General features: G+C 42.5%; 1 protein-coding gene across 6 annotated transcripts in view; it reads right to left on the minus strand.

Annotated features, from left to right (window-relative positions):
* RGSL1 (regulator of G protein signaling like 1) overlaps nt 1–23,692 on the minus strand; it is a 132,800-nt gene that overhangs the window by 88,113 nt on the left and 20,995 nt on the right. For all 6 annotated transcript variants that reach the window (XM_058430571.1, XM_058430572.1, XM_058430573.1 and 3 more), the window contains 4 exons: nt 22,573–23,540; nt 6,647–6,709; nt 6,008–6,230; nt 2,099–2,206 (listed from right to left, as the gene is read on the minus strand). In XM_058430571.1, the coding sequence (XP_058286554.1) occupies nt 2,099–2,206; nt 6,008–6,230; nt 6,647–6,709; nt 22,573–23,540 (1,362 nt within the window). The remainder of the gene's footprint in view (nt 1–2,098; nt 2,207–6,007; nt 6,231–6,646; nt 6,710–22,572; nt 23,541–23,692) is intronic.

Here is a 23,692-nt window from a genome sequence, read left to right on the forward strand (position 1 = left end):
CAAAGATCTCCACATGTCATGTTTATTCTCATAGATCCATCCACATGTGTATATTCTCAGACCATTTTATCTCCAGTATTCTAATCTTTCTCCTTCTAAGCCCCTGGCTTACCAGCCAAGCCATTCATCACTGCCCATGAGTATGTATATATTCTTATCCTGGGCTACTTCTCTTTCCACACAAACGAATGCACAGGTTCGCTGCCAAAGTTCTGCTCATGGGGTTGCAGGGGATTTTTCTCTACCCATCATCTTTCAGGATCACCACTGATAGGGGCTTCAGCTGTTTATTTTCACCAATATATTGAGATGATCCATTCATGAAACAGGTTCAGCTTTTTTCCTCTTCTGTCAGCTGGTCATCAATGTGACCAACCATAGATGTGATGACAGTGAAGTGGCAGTGCCACAGTGGTAATGACATGGGTGTCTGGGTCACCTGCTTAGGTAGTTTCTTGTACCTTCTGACCTGCCTCATGCCTGATTCCAGATGTACCATTTCCATTTTGTGATGAATTACTGTTGAGCCACCTATGACTGGGTGATCTTGAGTAACCCAGTTCGTGATGGTATAGTAATCTATTCTCACACTTCTATAAAGAAATACCTGAGGTTCAGTAATTTGTCATCTTTATACCTTTAGGTTCTGTAGGCCTAGACCAGTGCTGTCCAATAAAAATATAATGTGAGCCATGTATATAATTTAAAATTTTCTAGTAGTCACATTGAAAAAGCTAAAAAGAAAAGGGTGAAATTAATTTTAACAATGTATTTTATTTACCCACACATACCAGTCACATTTCAAGTGCTCAATGGCCACATGGGGCTAGTGGCTCCTGTAATGGACAGTGCCAGTCTAGAGATCTTAGTTCCTGGAGGCAGAATGCTTCTACTAGAGGAAATAGTAGGTGTTCAATTGCATTAAGCTCCTTATGCCAAGAAGTCAGCAGGTAAGCAAAGGAGTCACTGTACTGATAGGGTAATTGATCCTAATCATTAAGATCATGTTACATAGCAGATACTGCACAATTCACTTGCCACTCTTGGTATTCCCTGGCCCAATTTGTATAATAGGTTGACAAGTGAATCAGCCACAGCCTGAGAAGTCGTGATGACCAGGGGCTCAGGTATCCCAGAGATGAGAGTCTAGTAAGACCCCAAGACCAGCAGAGGTGCTAGCTGAGCATGAGAGGAATCTAGGATGGGGAGCAGGAGAGGAAGAAGAGGAATATTAGCAATGGTCTTCAGATAAGGTAGAGTAATATGAGCCTGCCTTTCTCAAATACATTTCCCAGGACAAGAAACTATCAGATTCCTGGAGGAGCTACTCCAAGATGAGGTGAAATTTCTATACAAAGCAAATGGACAGTAGTGGGTGGTACTGGGTACTACCTAGAACCTCCCTTCAGGGCCAAAACGCTCATTCCTCTAGATGCCTGAGTGTTGGCTGCTGATGGCCCAGAGAGAAGGCCCCTTCTGGAAGTTGCTTCAGCCAAAGGAAACTGCCTGGCTATAAACCCTAGGTTATATCCTCCCCAGGGGCATTCACATATCCGGTGGATCAATGTGGAAGAACTAAAGCCCAAATTAAACTTCTTACCTCATTGAGGGACAACTCTGAAGGGCCACCCTGGCATCAGAGTTTCTTATGGCATCTGCTGAGGCCTGTTGTGATTGCTTCACAGTTGAGCATCCACCTCTCCCCAATCCTGCCTTCCTCACTCTCTTATAGGTATTATTCCCAAGAGCACTCCTTAACAAACATCCCTTCACAAATCTCAGCCTCCAGGTAACTTGACAGAAGAAGAATTCACATTAATTAAAACCCCAGAGTGATAACTAGATAAGAAAGTAGAAATGAACAATCTTAACCATCATCACTTCATTCATTTATGATTACACCTGATTTTCATGATGCACTTCTATGGTTTCGTAGGAGAAACAAGACATAGTCATTACCCCCTAACCACCTCTCCATTTCCGACAAAGCATGGTTCCTCTTTTGGCTTATGTTCCTTAAGGAACATAAGATTACAGATTTTCTCTTAGATTTGAAAAAACCTAGTTGCCTCGTATATCCCTGATTTTAAACACTTGCCTATTTTAGGTGCTTTCTCACAGTATATTTTGTAGTCATCACTGATCTTCTGTATGGCCATCTTTGGATTCTTGTAGCAAAGCTCCTCAAAGGACATTTTAGTTATGTCTGTGAAGTAAGGAAAAACAGAGATAGAGTTTAGTTGTCCAAAGTCTGGGTTCAAAGATTCATATACTTTTGTTGAAGGTATTGCCTTTAAAATGCTGGAAGTGGTGGCTCATGTCTGTAATCCCAGCACTTTGGGAGGCTGAGATGGGCGGATCACAAGGTCAGGAGATTGAGACCATCCTGACTAACATGGTGAAACCCTGTGTCTACTAAAAATACAAAAAAATTAGCCAGGTATGGTGGTGGGCGCCTGTGGTCCCAGCTACTTGGGAGGCTGAGGCAGGAGAATGGTGTGAACCAGTGAGGCGGAGCTGGTAGTGAGCCGAGATTGGGCCACTGCACTCCACCCAGCCTGGGCCACAGAGGGAGACTCCATCTAAAAAAAAAAAAAAAAAAAAAAAAAAGTTATTTAAAGAGGCCAATAGTGTTTTAATGGGATGTTTACAGAAATAATACAAGTTCCCTAAGCTAAATTATAAGCAAGGAAATAAGCCTCCTCTCCCCTCCAGATTGAGAAGATCCTCTCCTTCTTAGGGAAAACTGACCAATGGAGATTATTTGCCTGAGGGATGCTAGGGTAACCAAGATATGACTTGAAAGAGCACTATTTTTTAATCCATATATGAGAAGTAACTCATACAAATGAATGGCAACTCCTTCAAAGCATCCACCTGTTGAGGGATTGAGTAGCAAATGTATTTGTTCTTTTGCAGAGACAGGTTTTCGCCATTTTGCCCAGGCTGGTCTTGAACTCCTGGGTTCTAGCGATACTCCTGCCTTGGCCTCCCGAAGTGCGGGGATGAGACCACAACTACAAATGCATTTCAAACATTCTACTATTGCTTAAAAAAAAATTGAAGCCCCTAAGAATAACAAATGGCAATGAACATGCTATGCTATGTTTTCCCTTTCTCAGCTCTGACTTTGGGAATTACTTTCAGAATTAACTTACATATCTGAATATTATCAATAGTTGCAAATCATTGTCCTTTGGAATGGATTTTTTTTTCTAGAAAGAGCCATATATCATCTTAAGTTATGCATGATGAATTGAGAGGGAATACCTTTTTGTATCCAAAATGTGGTGAGACAATGAGGCCGAGATAGTAAGAGATATTTTAACAATGATCTGGGTAACAGAAGCAGAATAGTAGCACCTTACTTCCTACTGATGAGAAATATTCATTTCGGTTGTGAGTTCTGGGATTTAGAGTATATCTAAATGCACAGAGTTCTCCTGGAACTCTCTAGGCAGTTCAGTACTTTCTGAAGCTATACTATTTGAGTCTATAAAGAGCACTGGGGTGTGGACCCGTGAATGTGAGCCATCATCATCATCATGATGTGTAATCAAGGAGCATCTTGACCATAAGTGTTAAAAGCAGTGGATTATTTCCGCAGTGGATCCAGGTTTCTAGTCCTGTATCAATTCCTTCCTTGCTGAGCAACCTTGGGCAAGTCTTTTCACCATTCTGGAAGTCATGTTTCCCTGTATAAAAGATGATAGTGGTCAGGTGTGGTGGCTCACACCCGTAATCCCAGCACTTTGGGAGGCTGAGACAGGCGAATCACTTGAGGTCAGGAGTTCGAAACCAGCCTGGCCAACATAGTGAAACCCTGTCTCTACTAAAATACAAAAATTAGCAGGGCATGGTGGTGGGTGCCTGTAATCCCAGCTACTCTGGAGGCTGAGGCAGGAGAATCGCATGAACCTGGGAGGTGGAGGCTGCAGTGAGGCAAGATAGCGCCACTGCACTCCAGCCCGGGAGACAAAGGGAGATTCCATCTCAAATAACAGTAATAATAATAATTTTTTAAAAGTACCATACATAGGCTAGGCGTGGTCGCTCACACCTTTAATCCCAGCATTTTGGGAAGCCAAGACAGGAGGATGGCTTCAGCCCAGGAGTTCAAGCCTAGCCTGGGCAACATGGCAAGCCCCCATCTCTACAAAAAATAAAAAATTAGCTGGGTGTGGTGGTGTATGCCTGTAGTCCCACCAACTTAGGAGGCTGAGGTGGGAGCTTTGCTTGAGTCTGGGAAGTCATGGCTGCAGTGAGCTGTGATTGTTCCACCACACTCCATCTCAAAAAAAAAAAAAAAAAAAAAAGATAATATTCTAGCTCTGGTACTCTGTGAGTTTAGGATACAGCTTGAGACAGCAACCTACCTGAGATTCAAGACTCTGACTCAGCCAAATGCAAAGAAGTCCCTTTATTAGGCCAGACTTGTGCTCCAAAAAAGCAGTGATAGAGGAAGTAATGATATGTGCTTTGGAGAGGGACAAAGAGCTTCCATGGAGGGTGGTTCACATTCTTACTGGCTATTCCTGGTGTCCCATAGCCACCAAAGTAATGCCCATTGCCCAACATATGTGTGGTGAAACTTACCAGCCATCTTTTCTTCTACTTTGGTCTTGATTCCTGGGAAAGAATCTAAGATCCTTGGTATTTAGAGAGAGAGTGGAATCTCTATGGTTAAAAAAGAGGGCCTATTCATGCTAGATTTAAATAATTTATGCCCAAGCATGGCTCTGAGGGGCAGGCATCCAGGGCATCTTGGTTTGTATATAGAGTGCATACTAAAGTTTTAAAAAAGAGCCGATGTTACATTCTTTTGGTAATCTAACAAGTACCATTTGCTTAGCACCTGCTTGCTATGTAAATACATCACCTCTAATCCTAAACAAATTAGGAGCCATTATCTCCACTGCATAGATGAAGAAATTAGGTTCAGAGAGATGGAGTAACTTGCCCAAGCTCACAGAGCATATGAATGGTACAACTGAATTTTCAAAGCTTTTGCTTACTCTTTATCCATGTTTTTCAAAGTATAGGTCATGACTCACTAGTATGCCAAAAATTAAATGGTGACATTGTTAGCTTTCATATGACATGAAACATAATAGAATAAAGAGTGTTGGAGTACAGCATCTTATGTAATAAGGGCAAGTATTGCTTTGGAAAGTTTTCTTCATATATATGTGCACACATATACACAGGTATGTTTAAGGAATTATGAAGTCAAACATTTATTGTGGATCAAAGTTTGAGAAATATGCAGTATTCCAACTGCCTCAACATAGATAATTAAAGCAGTATGCTCAATTTGAATAATAATGAATAACATTTACAGTCTTGAACTCTTAAGTGATTGTGAAACATTGTACTAATAGCTTTCATAGATGATCTCAGGTCACCTGCACAGTAAGTTTGTTATTATTCCCATTTTACAGATGAGAAAACTGGGGCTCAAAAAGAGGTTAAATACATTGCTCAAGTATACAAGTGAATAGGAGAGCACGGGTGTAACCCCAGACTTCTGGGACAGCAAAGCCTTTTGCTCCTAACGACGTCTCTCTACTGCCTGGGTGGGCTGGTGTGTTATGTTAGGGAAGTGGGTAACTGTAAAATATGTACACAGAAATGCACTTGGACCCTATTCTGGAGGAAATGTGGTGAGGTGGAACATGCTTATCAGATGCATGAAATGAAGTATTCAGCATCAGCTGTGGTGATGCTTTCGTGGGCAAGAGTCTAGCTACACTTGAGCACTCTGGCTCCCTCAGATCTAGCAGGGAGCTCTACGGTCAGTCTGTCTGGATTCAAATCCTGACTGCAACTTACTCTGACCCTGGGGAGGTCACATCCTCTCTGTGCCTCATAGGCTGTTTTGATGACCAAATTAGGTAATCTCTGCATTGCATAGTGCTGATGCTTAGTAAATAATTAGTAAATGTTAAATATTATTTTCCAGTTGCCCATATGTAAAGGTCAAAAAAATTACAGTGACTGCTCTGACCTGTTAGAAACACTGGAGATGTCAGCTCTACCTGGAGAGAGCCTCCTTGTTTCAGGTCCTCAGTAGCTATCTTTCGCCACTGCATATAGTCCATTTCCTTCATGTCAGCCAAAGCCTGGCTTAACTCTAGAGACTGCTGAATCCTCTTATAAAGAAGAATATTCTCTTCTTTGCCTATAAATTCTCTTGTACGCTGTCTGGAGCTGATGAACCTGTTCTGTGTCTAAGAGAAGAAGGTGAGGGGAAGACTGCATTTGTTACAGGAACTAAACCAGAAGCAATAATTTTGTAATAGCTCAGTGCTCCATGCCTCCCTGTCACATGGTCTTATGCAGGCTGTTTTCAATTGTTAAGAACCATTGCTCCTTTACATGCCAACCCCCACCCTTTTCTAATCAAACTCATTTTCTATAAGGGAGAAATTTTCTGTGGTTGTGAATTTTTCAAGTCATCTTATACACTGAGTCCTTTTCCTTGAGAGGTTTAGCTTTAGAACAACAGGGACCATGCCAATCTTTGGTTGACTCTAGGAAAAATAACAATTTCATTTATTTTAACACACAACCCTTTTAAAACAGTAATTACTCTCTCTTCTTCCCTCATCCTCATGATTCCTTCCTAACCCAAAGTCCTCCCTACCGTAAAAAGGAGAAACCAGTAGTCCTCTTCATCCAGAAACTCATCATACCAGGGACTGAGCATCTGAAAACCAAACACAGCATATGCATTATGAGGTGGATGGTCAGCTTGCTGCATCTTTCCTGCATATGTTCACCTGGGAGCAGAGTAGGCTGAAGATTCTGGGTTCTGTAATTTGGAGATCTAATGGAACAGCAAACATTAGCTATGACCAACTAGGAGGCATTCTTTTATCTCTGAATAGAGCAGCTAACACAGCCTCTCTCTAAGTCTCAGAGAAGAGTACTAAATATTTACTTAAGAAGAGAGATGACAAATAATTTACAGAAACATTACTTAACATCTGCATATTATTTCATTCTGTTCCAAAGTAATATCTCATTTTTTCTCAAAATGGCCCTGAAAACCAAGTGTCTTTCTTTGGTGTATCTACTCATATCTCCCACTTGAAGACCTTACCCTTTTGTGAAGAACATTTTATTACATTAAAACAAACAAACACACAACAACAAAACCTATGAGTTAGCGCTTAGCTAGATATATTAACCCATACTCTCAGTTTCATTCATTCATTCATTTGAGAAATGCTTTATGAATGCCTCCTATGTGTCAGGCACTTTACAAATTGCTGGGAATATAGAGATCAACATGCTGCAAGTGTCGCTACAAGGAGGTCAACTTCCAGCGTGAACAGCAGCATAACACATGCTCTAACAGAGGTGTTAACAAAACTTCTGATTCAGTCAGGGAAATCCAGGAAGAATTCATAAAGGTAAGGAGGTTTAATCTAATGTGCACCTTGCAGGATAAGTAGGGCTCACCACAGGGAAGTTGAGTAAAGATCATGCCAGGCAGTAGAAAGAGCTTAAGCAAAGGCATGGGGATAGGAAAGAACATGTTTGGGAATCATGAGTACTCCAGTGTGGGCTGAAACGTAGCATTCATGTGAAGAGCCCAGGGATGGGGAAGTGGCAAGAGAGGAAGCAGGGATGCATTGGAATTATATATGAGGGACTTGAATGCCTTGCTGAGTAATCTGGGGATTATCTTGTAGGCAATGAATTGTTGATAGTAATTTTTAAGAATGTAAGATTATCTCCGCCAACTGCCTCAATCATGCAGCGAAAAGGTGAGTTTAGGGATATAAATTTTTAGTAGCTTTAACAACTCTCCTTGGCTCCTGGGAAACTTGAGTGAAGTATATTCCTGAGACAATTCAGTTCAGTGATTGAATCCGAGCAATATGTAATGTAATATAATGTTACTCATTAATAAATAAACTGTAAATATATATTAAATATGAATAATAAAAAAGCATGTGTGAAATGAGCACCCTATTAACATCCCTTTTGGTTTAAAAGGTTTATGACTAGGCCGGGCGCGGTGGCTCACACCTGTAATCCTAGCACTTTGGAAGGCCGAGGCGGGCGGATCACCTGAGGTTGGGAGTTCAAGACCAGCCTGACCAACATGGAGAAACCCCGTCTCTACTAAAGATACAAAATTAGCTCATCATGGTGGCACATGCCTGTAATCCCAGCTACTTGGGAGGCGGAGGCAGGAGAATTGCTTGAACCCGGGAGGCAGAGGTTGCAGTGAGCCAAGATCACGCCATTGCACTCCAGCCTGGGCAACAAGAAAGAAACTCCGTCTCAAAAAATAAATAAATAAGTAAAAAAGATTTATGACTCAGGCTGGGTACAGTGGCTCACGCCTCACGCCTGTAATCCTAGCACTTTTGGAGACCAAGGTGGGCAGATCACTTGAGACAAGGAGTTTGAGACCAGCCTGGGCAACATGGTGAAACCTCAGCTCTACCAAAAAATAAAAAATAAGAAAATAACTGGGCATGGTGGTGTGCACCTATGGGAGGCGCATGCCACCCAAAAGGAGTACCACAAATTGGCTACTGGGGAGTTCAGGTGGAAGAATCACCTGAACCTGGGAGGTGGAGGTTGCAGTGAACCAAGATTGTGCTACTGCATTTCAGCCTGGGCAACAGAGGGAGATTTTGTCTCAAAAAAAAAAAAAATTATGACTCTACCTAATAATTAATAGATAAATAAATTTATTTCTTAAGAAACAATGCTTAATAGAGCATTTTTGATTAAAAGAAACCACCAGATATACATTAAAATAATAGTCATAAATAATAAATATGATAAAACATCATCAAAAACCCTATAATAGTTTTTTGTTAGAATGTATTAGGATTTTCTTTAGAATTGAGCTTGTCCATCACTTGATAAACCCTCCCGGCCCCTTCTCAGAGCAGTGTGTGATGCAATAGATCAAGGTTCTGCAAACGTTTTCTTTTTTTTTTTAATGATAATAACTCAATCCTCTATTTGACAAAGAAGAAGGAGAAGGGAGAGGAAGAAAAAGAAAGTGGGATAAAGGATCAGAAAGGGAGGAAAATACAAAAATTAGAGTAGACCTGTTTTGTTGTCGCTGGGTTGGTTGGTTGGTTGGTTTGCCTGTTGTATTTTTCATACGTTTCGCCATGTTGGCCAGGCTGGTCTTGAACTCCTAGCCTCAAGTGATCAACCCACCTCGGCCTCCCAGAGTGCTGGGACTACAGGTGTGAGCCACCACGTCCAGCCCCCACATTGCTTCTGGCCTCCGTGGTAGACCTCCCAGATGGGGCGGCCAGGCAGAGGCGCTCCCCACATCCCAGACGGGGTGGCCGGGCAGAGGCGCTCCTCACTTCCCAGATGGGGTGGCCGGACAGAGACGCTCCTCACTTCCTAGGCAGGGTGGCGGCCGGGCAGAGGGGCTCCTCACTTCCCGGACGGGGCGGCCGGGCAGAAGCGCTCCTCACATCCCAGGCGATGGGCGGCCAGGCAGAGGCGCTCCTCACATCCCAGACGATGGGTGGCCGGGCAGAGGCGCTCCTCACTTCTTCCCAGACTGGGCGGCCGGGCAGAGGCGCTCCTCACTTCCCAGACGGGGCGGCGGGACAGAGGCACTCCTCACATCCCAGACGATGGGTGGCCGGGCAGAGGCGCTCCTCACTTCTTCCCAGACTGGGCGGCCGGGCAGAGGCGCTCCTCACTTCCCAGACTGGGCGGCCGGGCAGAGGCGCTCCTCACTTCCCAGAGGGGCGGCCGGACAGAGGCGCTCCTCACATCCCAGACGATGGGCGGCCGGGCAGAGACGCTCCTCACTTCTTCCCAGATGGGGCGGCCGGGCAGAGACGCTCCTCACTTCCTCCCAGACGGGGTGGCCGGGCAGAGGCGCTCCTCACTTCCCAGATGGGGCGGCCGGGCAGAGGCGCTCCTCACTTCCTAGACGGGGTGGCGGCCGGGCAGAGGCGCTCCTCACATCCCAGACGATGGGCGGCCGGGCAGAGACGCTCCTCACTTCCTAGACGGGGTGGCGGCTGGGCAGAGGCGCTCCTCACCTCCCAGACGGGGCGGCCGGGCAGAGGCGCTCCTCACATCCCAGACGATGGGCGACCAGGCAGAGACGCTCCCCACCTCCCAGACGGGGCAGTGGCTGGGCAGAGGCTGCAATCCCAGCACCCTGGGAAGCCAAGGCAGGCGGCTGGGAGGCGGAGGCTGCAGCGAGCCAAGACCACGCCACCGCACTCCAGCCCGGGCAACACCGAGCACCGAGTGAGCGAACCTCCGTCTGCAGTCCCAGCACATGGGGAGGCCAAGGCGGGCAGACCACTCGAGGTCAGGAGCTGGAGACCAGCCTGGCCAACTTGGCGAAACCGCGCCTCCAGCCAAAGGAGAAAAAGCAGGCAGGGGTGGTGGTGCGCGCCGGCAATCCCAGGCAGCCCACAGGCCAGGGCAGGAGAATCACGGGAGCCGGAGGGAGGGAGTCTGCAGCGAGCCGACTGTACTCCGGCCTAGGCCACAGAGGGAAGAAAAAGAAACGAACGAAAAGAAGGAAGGAAGGAAGGAGAGAGAAAGAGAGAGAGAGAGAAAGAAAGAAAGAAAGAAAGAAAGAAAGAAAGAAAGAAAGAAAGAAAGAAAGAAAGAAAGAAAGAAAGAAAGAAAGAAAGAAAGAAAGAAAGAAAGAAAGAAAGAAAGGAAGGAAGGAAGGAAAGAAAGAAAAGGAAGGAAGGGAAGGAAGGAAGGAAGGAAGGAAGGGAGGGAAAGGAAAGGAAGGAAGGAAGGCTCTGCAAACGTTTTCTATAAAGTGCCAGATGGTTAATATTTTATGATATATGGGCTACATAGTCTATTGCAAGTACTCAACTATGTAGTTGTAGGACATGATAGTACGTAAACAAAAGGGCACAGTTTTGTTGCAATAAAACTTCATTTATGGACACTAAAATTTGAATTGCATGTATTATCCGTGTGCCCTAATATGTTCTTCTTTTGATTTTTTTTCCTACTATAAAGAAATGTTAAATCATCCCTAGCTTGGTGGCCACACAAATACACGTGGGAAGCTGAATTTGGTTCCCAGACTGTAGTTTGCTAACCTTACAATAGACTGAGCAGGAATCTGGACACTGGCTCTGCACTTGTCATTAAATAGCAGTGAGACCTGAGAATTTGGCCCATCAGCTGTACAATGACAGAAGGGATGACAGAATCTCTAATGACCTATTCTAAGGTTATATGTGTCTGATAAAAGGTCAGAAGAGGATGAACATGTATTTACCTACTCACTACCAGGCGCTGCGTATAGAGTGTCTTTGAGGTAGCCATTATGATCCCCAATGTACTGATGAGAAAACCAAGGATCAAGATAAGTGATGTCAGGAAGATGGCTGACTAGAAGCCCCTAGCACTTGCCCCTGCCTCCATAAACACAACTGAAACAATACATGAATAACTACATTCTAATAAAAGTTAAAATAACAAAAGGAAAGTGTACATTGAAGGAGTAACAGAAACCTTGATGAACACAGAAACTCAGGATAGCCACAGAGAGAATGAAAGGAAACATTAGGCCTCCACCACCCACTCCCCGAGCCTGGATCAGCTGGGGACCGGGAGGAACTTCTTCCTATTGTGAAAAGCTAGGCTAGAAGATCTCAGCAGCCCTCATTAAAACATTAGACACCTACGGTCCTCACCACTGGGGTCCCCTGCAGTCCTCACAGGCACTAAGCCCAGCTGAGGGAGCGGCCTAAGGGCCAGACAGCTATGCTCCCGCCAGAGAAGGAGTTGACACTGTGCCCTGCCTCCTGTGGCCTGCAAGACTACTGTGCTGTACCATCTTGGAACTGATATTACTGCTGGAATGTGTCTTGCTCCAGGGGCAAGCAGCCACAACTTCCCTTCATCCCTGAGGGTAAACTGCTGCCAAACCACCCCCACCCGATGGCCTGACATCCCCAACCCAAGATGCAGGCAGCTGTCACACTCTTCCCCTTGGGGCCAACCACAAGTGGAACTGCTCTGCCCACTTCTCCCTAACTCCTTCAGGCTGAACATTAAGCTCTACACTCCCTCTTGGGGAAATGACACTTTGGTAGAACTGCTTCATCTACCACTCTCAGCTGCAGCTGTACCCTGCCCCTAGGGGCCTGAACTGAAATGGCACACTGCCTCCTGAGGAAACCGTGCCTTGTTGGAGCTGCCCCATATTTCTCTCCCAGTCACTGCTGAGCCCTGAACCTGTGAACTGAAGCCAAAGCTTCACACACCCTCCTGGGAAAATGATGCGTTGGTGGAACTGCTCCATCTATCCCACCCAGTTGCTGCTGTACCCTGGCCCCTGGGAAAACAGAACCTTGGCTGTTCAGAGCAGTCACATCTTCTCAGTGCCTGATTTAAAGCAGTGTCCTGCCTCCCAGAAGAGTGGTCATGTACACCAATACCTAAGCTGAGTGGCATCTTACATCCCAGGGAAATAGTGCCTGGGCTACCTGGAATAGTCACACCCCTGGGCCTAAGCTGAAGTGGCACTGAGCAGCTGTGCATTCCAGGACTAAGACGACATAGTACCCCAGGTCCCAGGGAAACAGAACAGTGGCTGAGCTGAGGCACACCACACTAGAGGCCAAAAGAATTATAGTACCCTGCTTCCTGGAGCTGAACTAGCCCTCTAGAGTCCTAGCTGCTAAGACATCCCTTTCCCTGTATCCCAAGTATTCTAGGATACTTGGTGCCACTGCACCTGGCTTCAGAGTCTGGGATACTTCTGAGCCCCACTGTCCCACGGTCTAGAGTCACCACTACTTGGTGCCTCATCCCTAGGGACCTGAGTTGCCACTGAGCCCTATTGGCTCAAGTTCCCAAACCCACTCTGTGGGCCCAAACCTCCAGAGTACCCCTTCTTCCCTAAAGCTGGACCAGAGCTGTGCTCTGTCCCTCAGGGTAGAATTACAGTTACAATCGAACCCCTGGGCTTGAGCTACCAGGGGGTGCTGCAGAGTCACATATCCTGGCTCTGTGGGTAGCCTACATCCAACCATTCCACATAAAGTGAACGTGCACCCCAAGACCCAAGTGCTACTAATATGTGCAACAAACTCCTGTGACACAAGTTTACCTATATAACAAACCTGCACATGTACCCCCGAATCTAAAATGAAAGTTAAAAAAAGAAAATAAGCAAAATAATAGAAATATATGTCTATAAATATTACATATACATATTATGTCTCATTTTAAATATAATACAAGTATATTTTATGTGTACATAATAGATGTACATTATATGCACATATGTATTCATATACATTATGAGAATTATATATTTATTATATATACACACACAGATATTATGTATGTATTTTAAAAATTATTTTTAAGCCCTTTATTAAGGTGTGATTGACATACAAAAATCTGTAGAAATTTAATGTATACAACTTGATGTCTTTGGAGATAAGTATACACTCATTAAACTGTCATCACAATCAATACCACAAACCTATCCTCCAAAAGTTTCCTCCTGTTCCCTTTGGTTTTGTTTGCTTTTTTTTTCTTTTGTGGTAAAAACACTTAACACAAGACCTATTCTCTCAGTGAATTTTAAGTATACAATATAGAATTGTTAAATGATATTTCATATGTTGTACAGTAAGTTTATCTCTCATGACTGAAACATGGTACACTTTGATCAACACCTCCGTGAAGCCTCTGGCAACTGCCATTCTATTTTCTGCTTCTGAGTTTATCTGATTTAGACTCAACACATAAGTGAGATTATGCAGTATTTATCTTTCTGTGTCTCACTTATTTTAATTAGCATGATGTCCTCTGGGTCTCATCTATGTTGTTGCAAATGGCGGGACTTCCTTCTTTTTAAAGACTGAATAATACTGCATCATATATGCCACATTTTCTTTATCCATTCATCTTTGGATGCACATTTCAGTTGTTTTCATATCTTGGCTATTGTGAATAATTCTGCAACGAACATGATAGTGCAGATATCTCTTCAAGATCCATATTTTAATTCCTTTGCATATATCCCCAGAAGTGGGATTGCCGGATCAAAAGGTGATTCTACTTTTCATTTTTTGAGAAACCTACATACTGTTTTCCATACTGGTCACACCAATTTACACTCCCACAAACAGGAATGTAAATTTGGGCATCCAGTGTGAAAAATAGTATGCAGGTTTAGTGTCAGTGTATAGAATCACAACTATTTTTGAATATTGATTTTATCCTGCAACTTTACTGAATTTATTTATTAGTTTTAATAGTTTTTTGTGGTAATTTTAGGGTTATATACATATAAGATCATGTCATCTGCAAACAGAGGCATGATAGTGTTACTTTTTCTATATAGTTTCACTTCTTCCTTTTCTATTTGGATGCCTTTTATTTTTTATTTTTTGTTTTTCTTGTCTACTTGCTCTGGCTAGGACTTCCAGTATTTTGTTGACCAGGAGGGGCAAGGATGAGGATCCTTAGCTTGTTCTGGATGTTAGAGGCAATGATTTCAGCTTTTTGCCATTGAGTATGATGTTGCAGCAAGCTTTTCATAAATGGCCTTTATTGTGTGGGAGTACCTTCCTTCTATGTGTAATTTTTGAGAGTTTTTGTCATGAAAATATTTTGAATTTTGTCAAGTAATTTTTCTGCATCTATTGAGCTGATCATGTGATTTTTACCTTTAATTCTGTTAATGTATTGCATCACAGTGATTGATTTGCATAGGTCAAGCCATCCTTATAACCCAGGGATAAATCCTACCTGGTAATTGTGTATAATTCTTTTAATAGGCTGTTGTATCTGGTTTGCTAGTATTTTTTTCTTTTCTTTTTAAAGACAGCATCTTGCCTGTCACCAGGCTGGCATGCAGTGTCATGAATATGGCTCACTGCACCTTCAAATTCTTCCAGAAATCCTCCCTTCTCAGCATCCCAAGTAGCTAGGACCACAGGCACATACCACCATGCCCAGATAATATTTTTATCTTTTATAAAGACAGGGTTTTGTCATGTTGCCCAGGCTGGTCTCGAACTCCTGGGCTCAAGCAGTCCTCCCACTTCAGCCTCCCAAAGTGCTGGGGTCACAGGCATGAACCACTGCACCTGGCCATGCTAGTATTTTCTTGTGAATATTTGCATCTGTTTTCCTCAGGGATATTGACCCATGGTTTACTTTTCTTCTTGTGTCTTTGTCTGGCTTTGGTGTCAGAGTTCTAGCCTCATAAATTACTTTGAAAGTGTTCTCTTTCCTTAAATTTTTGGGAAGAGTTTAAGAAGGATTGGTATTAATTATTAAAATATTTGATAGAATTCACCAGTGAAGCCATCTTGTCCCTGGTTTTTCTTTTTTGGGAAGTTTATTATTACTTCTTCAGTCTCTTTAACTGTTATTGGTCTGTTCAGGCTATCAATTTCTTCTCAACTTAGTCATGGTAAGTTGTATGTTTCTAGAAATTTGTTTCTTGTAGGTTGTCCAATTTGTTGGTGTATAAATATTAATAATAGTCTCTTATTATCCTTTTTATTTCTGTGAGAAAAAATTGTAATGGCTCTTCTTTCATTTATAAATTTTATTTATTTGAAACTTCTCTCTCTCTTTTTAGGCCTAGCTAAGGATTTGTTGGTTTCATTTATTGCTTAAGAAAACAAACTTAGTTTTATGTTTTTAAAAATTGATTTTCTATTCTCCATTTCATTTATTTCTTCTCTAATCTTTATCTTCTTCCTTCTGATAAGTTTAGGTTTAGTTCTTCTTTTTCTGGTTCTGTGAGGTGTAAAGTTATGTGGTTTATTTGAGATTTTTCTTTTTTAATGTAGGCATTTATTGCTATAAACATCCATCTTAGTACTGCTTTTGCTGCATCCCATAAGTTTTGGTATGTTGTTTTTATTTTCATTTGTCTCAAGTATTTTCAAATGCCCTTTTTGACTTTTTTTTTGAGCTACTAGTTGTTTAAAAGTGTGTTGTTTAATTCTGTGTATTTATAAATTTTCCCATTTTCTATTCTTGATTTCTAGTTTCACTCCATTGCACTTGATAAGAAAAAAACTTGTGGCTAAGGGTGGTGGCTCATGCCTGTAATCCCAGCACTTTGGGAGGCTGAGGGGGGTGGATCGCCTGAAGTCAGGAGTTTGAGACCAGCTTGGCCAATGTGGTGAAACCCCCTCTCTAAGAAAAGTGCAAAAATTAGGTGGGCATGGTGGCGGGTGCCTGTAATTCCAGCTACTCGGGAGGCTGAGGTAGGAGAATTGCTAGAACCCAGGAGACGGAGGTTGCAGTGAGCCAAGATTGTGCCACTGCAGTCCAGCCTGGGTGACAGAGCGTGACTCTGTCAAAAAAAAAACAAAAACAAAACACAAACTTGTAATGTTATTTCATTTTATTATTTTACAGACAGGGTTTCATTCTTTCACCCAGGCTGGAGTGAAGTGGTGTGATCACAGGTCACTGTAACCTTGAATTCCTGGGCTTAAGTGATCCTCCCACGTCAGCCTCCCAAGCAGTTAGGACTACAAACATATGCCACCACATCTGGCTATGGAATATTTTTAATCTTAAATTTGTTAAGACCTTTTTGTGACTTAGCACATGATCTATTCTGGAGAATATTCATGTGCACCTGGGAAAAATAATTATTCTGTCGCTGTTGAGTAGAAAGTTGTGTATATGACTGTTAGGTCCAGTTGGTTTATGAGGTTGTTCAGTTCTGCTCTTTCTTTGTTCATTTTCTGTCTGTATAATGTATCCATTATGAAAAGTGGGGTGTTGAAGTCTTCTATTAAAGCAACACAATAATAATAGAAGATTAAGTTCTTCCTTCTGATCTGTCAATGTTTGCTTTATATATTTAGGTGATGATGTTGGGTGCATATGTATTTATAATTGTTACATCTTCCTATTAAATTGACCCTTTTATCATTATATAATTACCTCCATTGGCTTTTGTGACAGCTTTTGACTTAAATTCTATCTTATCTGATTTAGTATAGCCAAATATGCTTTTTGGGTTACCACTTGCATAAAATATCTTTCTTCAACCTTTCACTTTCAGCCTATCTGTGTTCTTAAATCTATCATGAGTCTTTTGTATCTTTGGATCTTGTGTTTTTATACATTCATCTACTCAATGTCTTTTGATTGCAGAATTAAGATGATTTACATTTAAAGTAATTATTGTTGGGTAAAGACTTACTGTTGCCATTCTGTTAATTGTTTTCTGTTTTGTAGTTCTCCTCTTCCCTCTCTTTCTCTATTACTGTCCTTCCTTTGTGATTTGATTTTTCTTTTGTACTGATATACTTTATTTTCTTTTTATCTGTTAGTATCTACTATACATTTTTTGTGGTTACCATGAACCTTGCATTAAACATTTTATAGTCATAAATCTGTTTTAAGCTGATAACAACTTAACTTCAATTTCTTTAAGCTGATAACTTCAATTGCATACAAAATTCTACACTTTTCTCCCTACTTGCCATAGTTTACATATTTGATGCCAGCTTTTATTTTTTCTATATTGTGTTTTCATTAACTAATTTCTGTGGTTATAATTATTCTTATGACTTTGTCTTAATTTACATACTAGTGTTCAAAGTGATTTATATACCTTCATCACAATATTACAATATTATGTGTTTGTCCTTATATTTACCTTTAGCAGTGAGATTTATACTTTCATATGATTTTGTATTGTTATTTAGCATCTTTTCATTTCACCTTATTCTTGAAGTTCCTTTAGCACTTTTTGTAAGGCATGTCTAGTGGTGACAAACTCCTATTTTGTTTGGGAAAGATTTTTTTTAAACACTTCTTTACTCTCAAAGGATAATTTTTCTGGGTAAAAAATTCTTAATTGCCAGTTTTCCTTTTCTTTCTTTCAGCATATTGAATATATCATCCCACTCTCTCCTGGACTACAAGGTTTCTGTTGAGAAATCTGCTGATAGTCTTGTCAAGGCTCCCTTGTATATTACAAGTCACTTTTCCCATTCTTCTTTCAAAATTCTTTGTCTTTGACTTTTAATAATGTATTTATCATACATCTGAGTATGAAATCTTTAGGTTCAGCTTATTTGGAGATCTTTGAGTTTCAGAAATCTAGGTATCCATTTGCCTCCCTAGATTTGTGAACTTTCCAGCCATTACTTCTTTAAATAAGCTTTCTTTCCCTTTCTCTCTTGCTTCTCCTTCTGAGACTTCTATGTGTATAATATACACGTAGGTTCACTTGATGGTGTCCCGTAAGTCCTTTAGGTTTTCTTTGCTCTTTTTCATCTTTTTATTTCTGAAGTGATCTGTCTTTGAGTTCATTTCTTTCTTCTGCTTAAAATATAAATCTGTTTTAAGCTGATAACAACTTCAATTACTTTAAGCCTTTGAAGCCTAATCAAGCCTGCTGTTGAAGCTCTTTATTGAATTTTTCAGTTTAGTCATTATATTTGTCAGCTCCAGGATTTCTGTTTGGCTCTTTTATTACGCTTTTTATTTTTTATTAAACTTCTAATTTTATTGATGCATTTTTTTCTGATTTTGTTCATGTTTATCTGTGTTTTCTTAGCACTCATTGAGCTTCTTTAAGATGATTATTTTGGCTGGGCATGGTGGCTCACCCCTGTAATCCCAGCACTTTGGGAGGCCAAGGTGGGAGAACGGCTTAGGACCAGGAGTTGGAGGCTACAGTGAGCTATGATCATGCCATTCCACTCCACTTCAGCCTGGGTGACAGAGTGAGACCCTGTCTCTTAAAAAAAAAAGGATTATTTTGTTAAACAGTTTAGAAATTCTTTATAAAAAGTACAAGAAAAAAATTTTTAGGATGTTATTTTGAATTATTTGGTCAAGCAGTTTATGGATCTCCATTTCTTTAGGGTCAGGTAGTGAAATGTTATTAATTTCCTTTGGTAACATTACATGTACCTGATTTTTCATGACCCTTGTATCCTTGCACTGGTGTGTGTATACTTGATGGAGCAGTCACCTCTTCTGGTCATCACAGACTGGTTTTGCCACACACATAAAGGCCTTTGCAATTAGCCAGTTGGAGATTCTGGGCTGGTTAGCTGGCAATGTTTATAGGCAGGCCTACTGTTGGGTTCCATGAGTAAGGTCATTATGTCTATGGGTGGGTGAAGCTGGAGCTGTACCTGTGGGCAGATGGAGTTAGAGCCTGGTTCAAAGGCAGTTGGGGCAGTCTCAAGCTCTGCAGGTGGTTTGGGTTACAGCTGAGTCCACAGGTGGTCAGGGATAAAGCTGAGGATACTAGCAGTCTGGAAAAGCCATTGAATGTGGCTGTCTCTCGGTCCGTGGGTGGACAGGGCTGCCTCAGAGTCTTTCATCAGGACTGGGGTCTGCAAGCCTGTTATCAGGGTGTGGTTCCTGCTGGATCTCAGGGCAGATGATATTTCCTCTGTGACTGCAGTTGAGCAATGTGGAGCTGGGTCACAGGGCTGCTTCCATGTCTAATGAGACCCAAAGGCATTGGGCTGTTAACAGGGTGTTAGGCAGGCATAGTTTCTGCTAAGACCATGGGAGGGTGAGTCTGGTGGCAAAATTATGGACAAATGATGCTGGAGCTGAGTCCACAGGAGATGAAGCTGATTCTGGATCTGCAGCCAGGATCCTGATTGACAGGCCTGCTACTGGAGGCATGAGACTGCCTTTTCGAAGCAGCTTTCCTTGGTCTTGAACTCCACTGGGGTGGTGGAACCTCTGACATGGGTCCTGAAGCTCATCAAAAGGCACTTTTGTCTGTGGATAGTTGGCAAGTCCATGTTTCTATGGGTGAACAAAAGCTGGGGACCTCCTATTTCACCATATTGCTGATGTCACTCTGAGTATGTATGTATTTAGTGATACGTGTTAAGGAGAAAAATAAAATGGGGATCTGGTTGAAATTTTATATCAAATGGCCAAGGAAGTCCTCACTGAAAAGGTGACTCTTTAATGGAGACCTGAGAGAGTGAGAGACTAAGCCATGCAGGTATCTGTATGTTGCAGAGCACAGCCAAGCTGGTAGTGTGCCTGGCACAGTTGATGATGAACATGGGGTGGGGGTGGAATAGTAGATAAAGCCAGAGAGGAGAGGTGGCATGCAGATCATGTAGGGACTTGCTAGATTTATTAGGGACTTTGGATTTTACTGAAAGTAAAATTTTTACTGAAAGTAAAAGTCTTCATTGAGACAGCCATCTGTTTTCAAGGTCCTCACTCATTTCCTTTTATTTATTTTCAGTTAAATTACACTATGTTTTGACAGAATCACTGTGGTTGGCATGTAAATGCGTTGATGAGGGGCAAGGGTAGACACCGAGGCATCAGTTAGAAGACAATGGCAATATTATAGGTAAGAGGACAGGGCTTGGGTGAGAGTGGTTGTAACAACGGTGGAAAGGAGTGGTCACTTCTGGATTTCTTAAGGTAGTGCCAACAGGGTTTGCCAATAGACTAGACATGGGTGTAAGACAAAGAGATGAGTCAAGAATTATATAAAAATGTTTAGTCTGAGTAACTGTGATAGGCCAGTCTTCTCCACATACAAATATCTTCAGTATCTTTGCACCAAGCCCCAAGCAGAAGTATTTGCTGTGAGAATCTGCTGATCCAGAAAGCACAGTCCCAGTCTGAATCTCTGTCCTAAAATGCCTCCACAAAATGCAGAAAGACCACTGTGCTTTAATTAATCAAAAATTGAGCAAAGGAGCACTTTGGCTGTGGATACATTAGACTGATCTATTCTGAAATTACCTCACTGTTGGATGTGAGGGCGATCTGGCTGCGACATCTGTCACTCCATTGATCGCCAGGGTTGATTCGGCTGATCTGGCTGGCTAGGCGGGTGTCCCCTTCCTCCCTCACCGTTCCATGTGCGTCCCTCCCGAAGCTGCGCGCTCGGTCGAAGAGGACAACCATCCCCGATAGAGGAGGACCGGTCTTCGGTCAAGGGTATACGAGTAGCTGCGCTCCCCTGCTAGAACCTCCAAACAAGCTCTGAAATTACCTCACTGTACAACCCTGGATAATTATGATATACTGGAAATCATGCCAGACTTAGAACCAAAAACTCCAGGATTCTGATCCTGGATTATCTACTAGCTAGCTGCATGGCTTTGGGCTAATTCACTTACTCTCTGTGTGACTCACTTCCCTTATGTATACAAGAGAAGCAACAAGACTACTCTGTCTCTTGGGAGTGATAAGAAGCGTAAAGGAGACAATGTGTGTGAACATGCTTTACAAGGTAAATATGTTACAATGCACTAAATAATTTGATGAGTTTTATCTATTTGCTCCTCCAGATCTACTTTCTACTATTCTTCACCCTGTTTGTGCCTTGGAAGATTAACCTGTATGAGCCACATCAATCAGTCCCCTTGTCCTCTGTTTGGGTTTATCAGAAGAGGTGTCCTGGTAGGAGATGGGAAATCAGGAGCAGAGTGAGCTTGGGGTATCTATTTCTCCAATCCCTCCAACCTAGATCACTGTGAACTATTTATATCCCTCAACTGATGATAACAGCTTCTGCCAAGTAAGTGTCCCACTCCATACAGCTATTTCTCTCCTGGTTCTAGTAATTGCTTCCTGTCCTCAGTTTTTCATACCTAGGAATGACAAAGGTGCCCTGCCCTTACTGACCTTATGGTATGACACTATCTCTGTGGTTTCCCCACTGCACCACCCATTCCTTTATGAGTAGTCCCTCTTATTTGTCTCTCATCTGTTACCCAACTTGACTTTACCATTTGCTTTCTGCTAAGAACTTGATAATACAATAGCTATATGATGGGCATCACTCCCTGTGAGTCTTAAGAGTATTCTCTTGCTTTTATCTAATGTTTTGAGATAAAAATAAACTCATTCTAATTGAACATTTCCTTGATGGCTAGTCTAGTAAAAGGAGACCTTGCTTTTCAATACATAATGTTTATAACAGAAATGTAAAAGTTTCCTCATAGAATACTCTGAGGTTCATGGTTTGGGGAGGCTTCATATAACAAGAAAGTGAAGAAGGAATGGACATCAACCACTCCCCACCTCCATTGTACTTTAGAGTTTTTGGCTGATTTGGGAGACGTTGCAAAATTTGTGCCTTAAGACAGCGGTCACCAACCTTTTTGGCACAGGGACCAGTTTTGTGCAAGACAGTTTTTTCCATGAACTTGGGGCTGGGGGGATGATTTCAGAATGAAACTGTTCCACCTCAGATAATCAGGCATTAGATTCTCATAAGAAGGGTGCAACCCAGATCCCTCATATTCACAGTTCACAATACCGTTTGCACTCTAATGCTGCCACTGATCTGACAGAAGATGGAGCTCAGGCAGTAATGCTTCCTTACCCGCTGCTCACTTTCTGCTGTGCGGCCCAGTTCCTAACAGGCCATGGACTGATACAGATTTGTGGCCCAGGGGCTGGGGACCCCTGCCTTAACAGATCAACCAACTCTTCAATATGTAAAGGTTTATGTGGGTAATTATATAGTCACTTAGCCAGTATAGGTGACCAGATGGGATTTTTAGTCAGTTTTGACCTAATTTGCCAGATACTAACTCATTTCTGTGAGGCATGGCCTACCTTGCAAATCTCCTTCTGGGCTTTGGGAATCCAGGGGATCACATCTCCAGAAGGCAATAGTTTCTTCAGGCCCTGAATGGTTTGGGATTTGAGTGGTAAGCATGGACCAATCTGCTCATTTAGGTAGAGCTCGCAGATTCTGTCACCCAGCAAGTGACGAAAGATTGCATTCCCATTCTTTTTGTTATTCACAAGAACACTGAGGAAATGCTGCAGGTCCTGCCAGAGGTCAAGAAGTTGGATCTCCTCTTTCAAATTCAGCTTCTTCAGGTAGTTCCGGAAAGGGTTCCCTGCACAGGCATCAGCACACAAGGCCAAGTGGATGTATCCTAAGGAGAAGCTTTGCCTGATGGCCTTCTGAATTGTCATCTTGGAGGAGTGATTGACGATGGGGGTGACAGTCCTCAGGTGGGTAGAGATCTTTGTCTCAAAGAGGCCTTCCATGTGGAGGTGGCTCTTGGCTTTATTCTTCATGCTGGATTTTTTTGCATAATGCATCTCCTTTTCCAGGGAACTGATTCTTGTTTCCTTTGAAGAAGCCATTTTCAGGGAAGGCATTTGTATAACCACCTTCTCTTGAGGGCATGTCTCCTGTAGGGGCATACCAATAGCATCTGGCTTGAGGTCCATTTCCAGAGACCAAGAGTCAGGATCTACCAATTGCCACATCTTCCTTTTGGCTTTCCTGCTTGAGTACCGTTTCTGAAAGTGGTGGCACTTCTTGATGCTCATGTTCAGAGGGAGCCCTCCTACGTGGGTGTAGCACATGCTGTATAAGCGAGTCTTGTACTCTTGCATCAGACCATGGCATGCTTCCTCCTTGTCCACGGTCGTCTTGGTGTGGGTGTAAAAGTTGGGAAGCCAGTAGCTCTGGAGTTTGAACAGAGCCACTTTCTGCATGTGGCTCAGGATCTCCCTCCTAGTGGTTGACTGGTTGGGATGCCAGCTGGAGATGTTCAGGAGGGACTCTGGAAATAAAACAGAGAAATGATGGGTGAAAATGATGTGATGATGGCAGTGATGATGGTGTTGGAGAGGTTTTTAAATTTTTTCAAATGTCTTTGAGTATAGCATTTTATTAGTTCCTCACACAATCCTGGAGTATGAATAGTTTAAATAT

Source organism: Hylobates moloch, unplaced genomic scaffold (assembly GCF_009828535.3).
Source record: "Hylobates moloch isolate HMO894 unplaced genomic scaffold, HMol_V3 SCAFFOLD_18, whole genome shotgun sequence".
Taxonomy (NCBI): Eukaryota; Metazoa; Chordata; class Mammalia; order Primates; family Hylobatidae; genus Hylobates; species Hylobates moloch.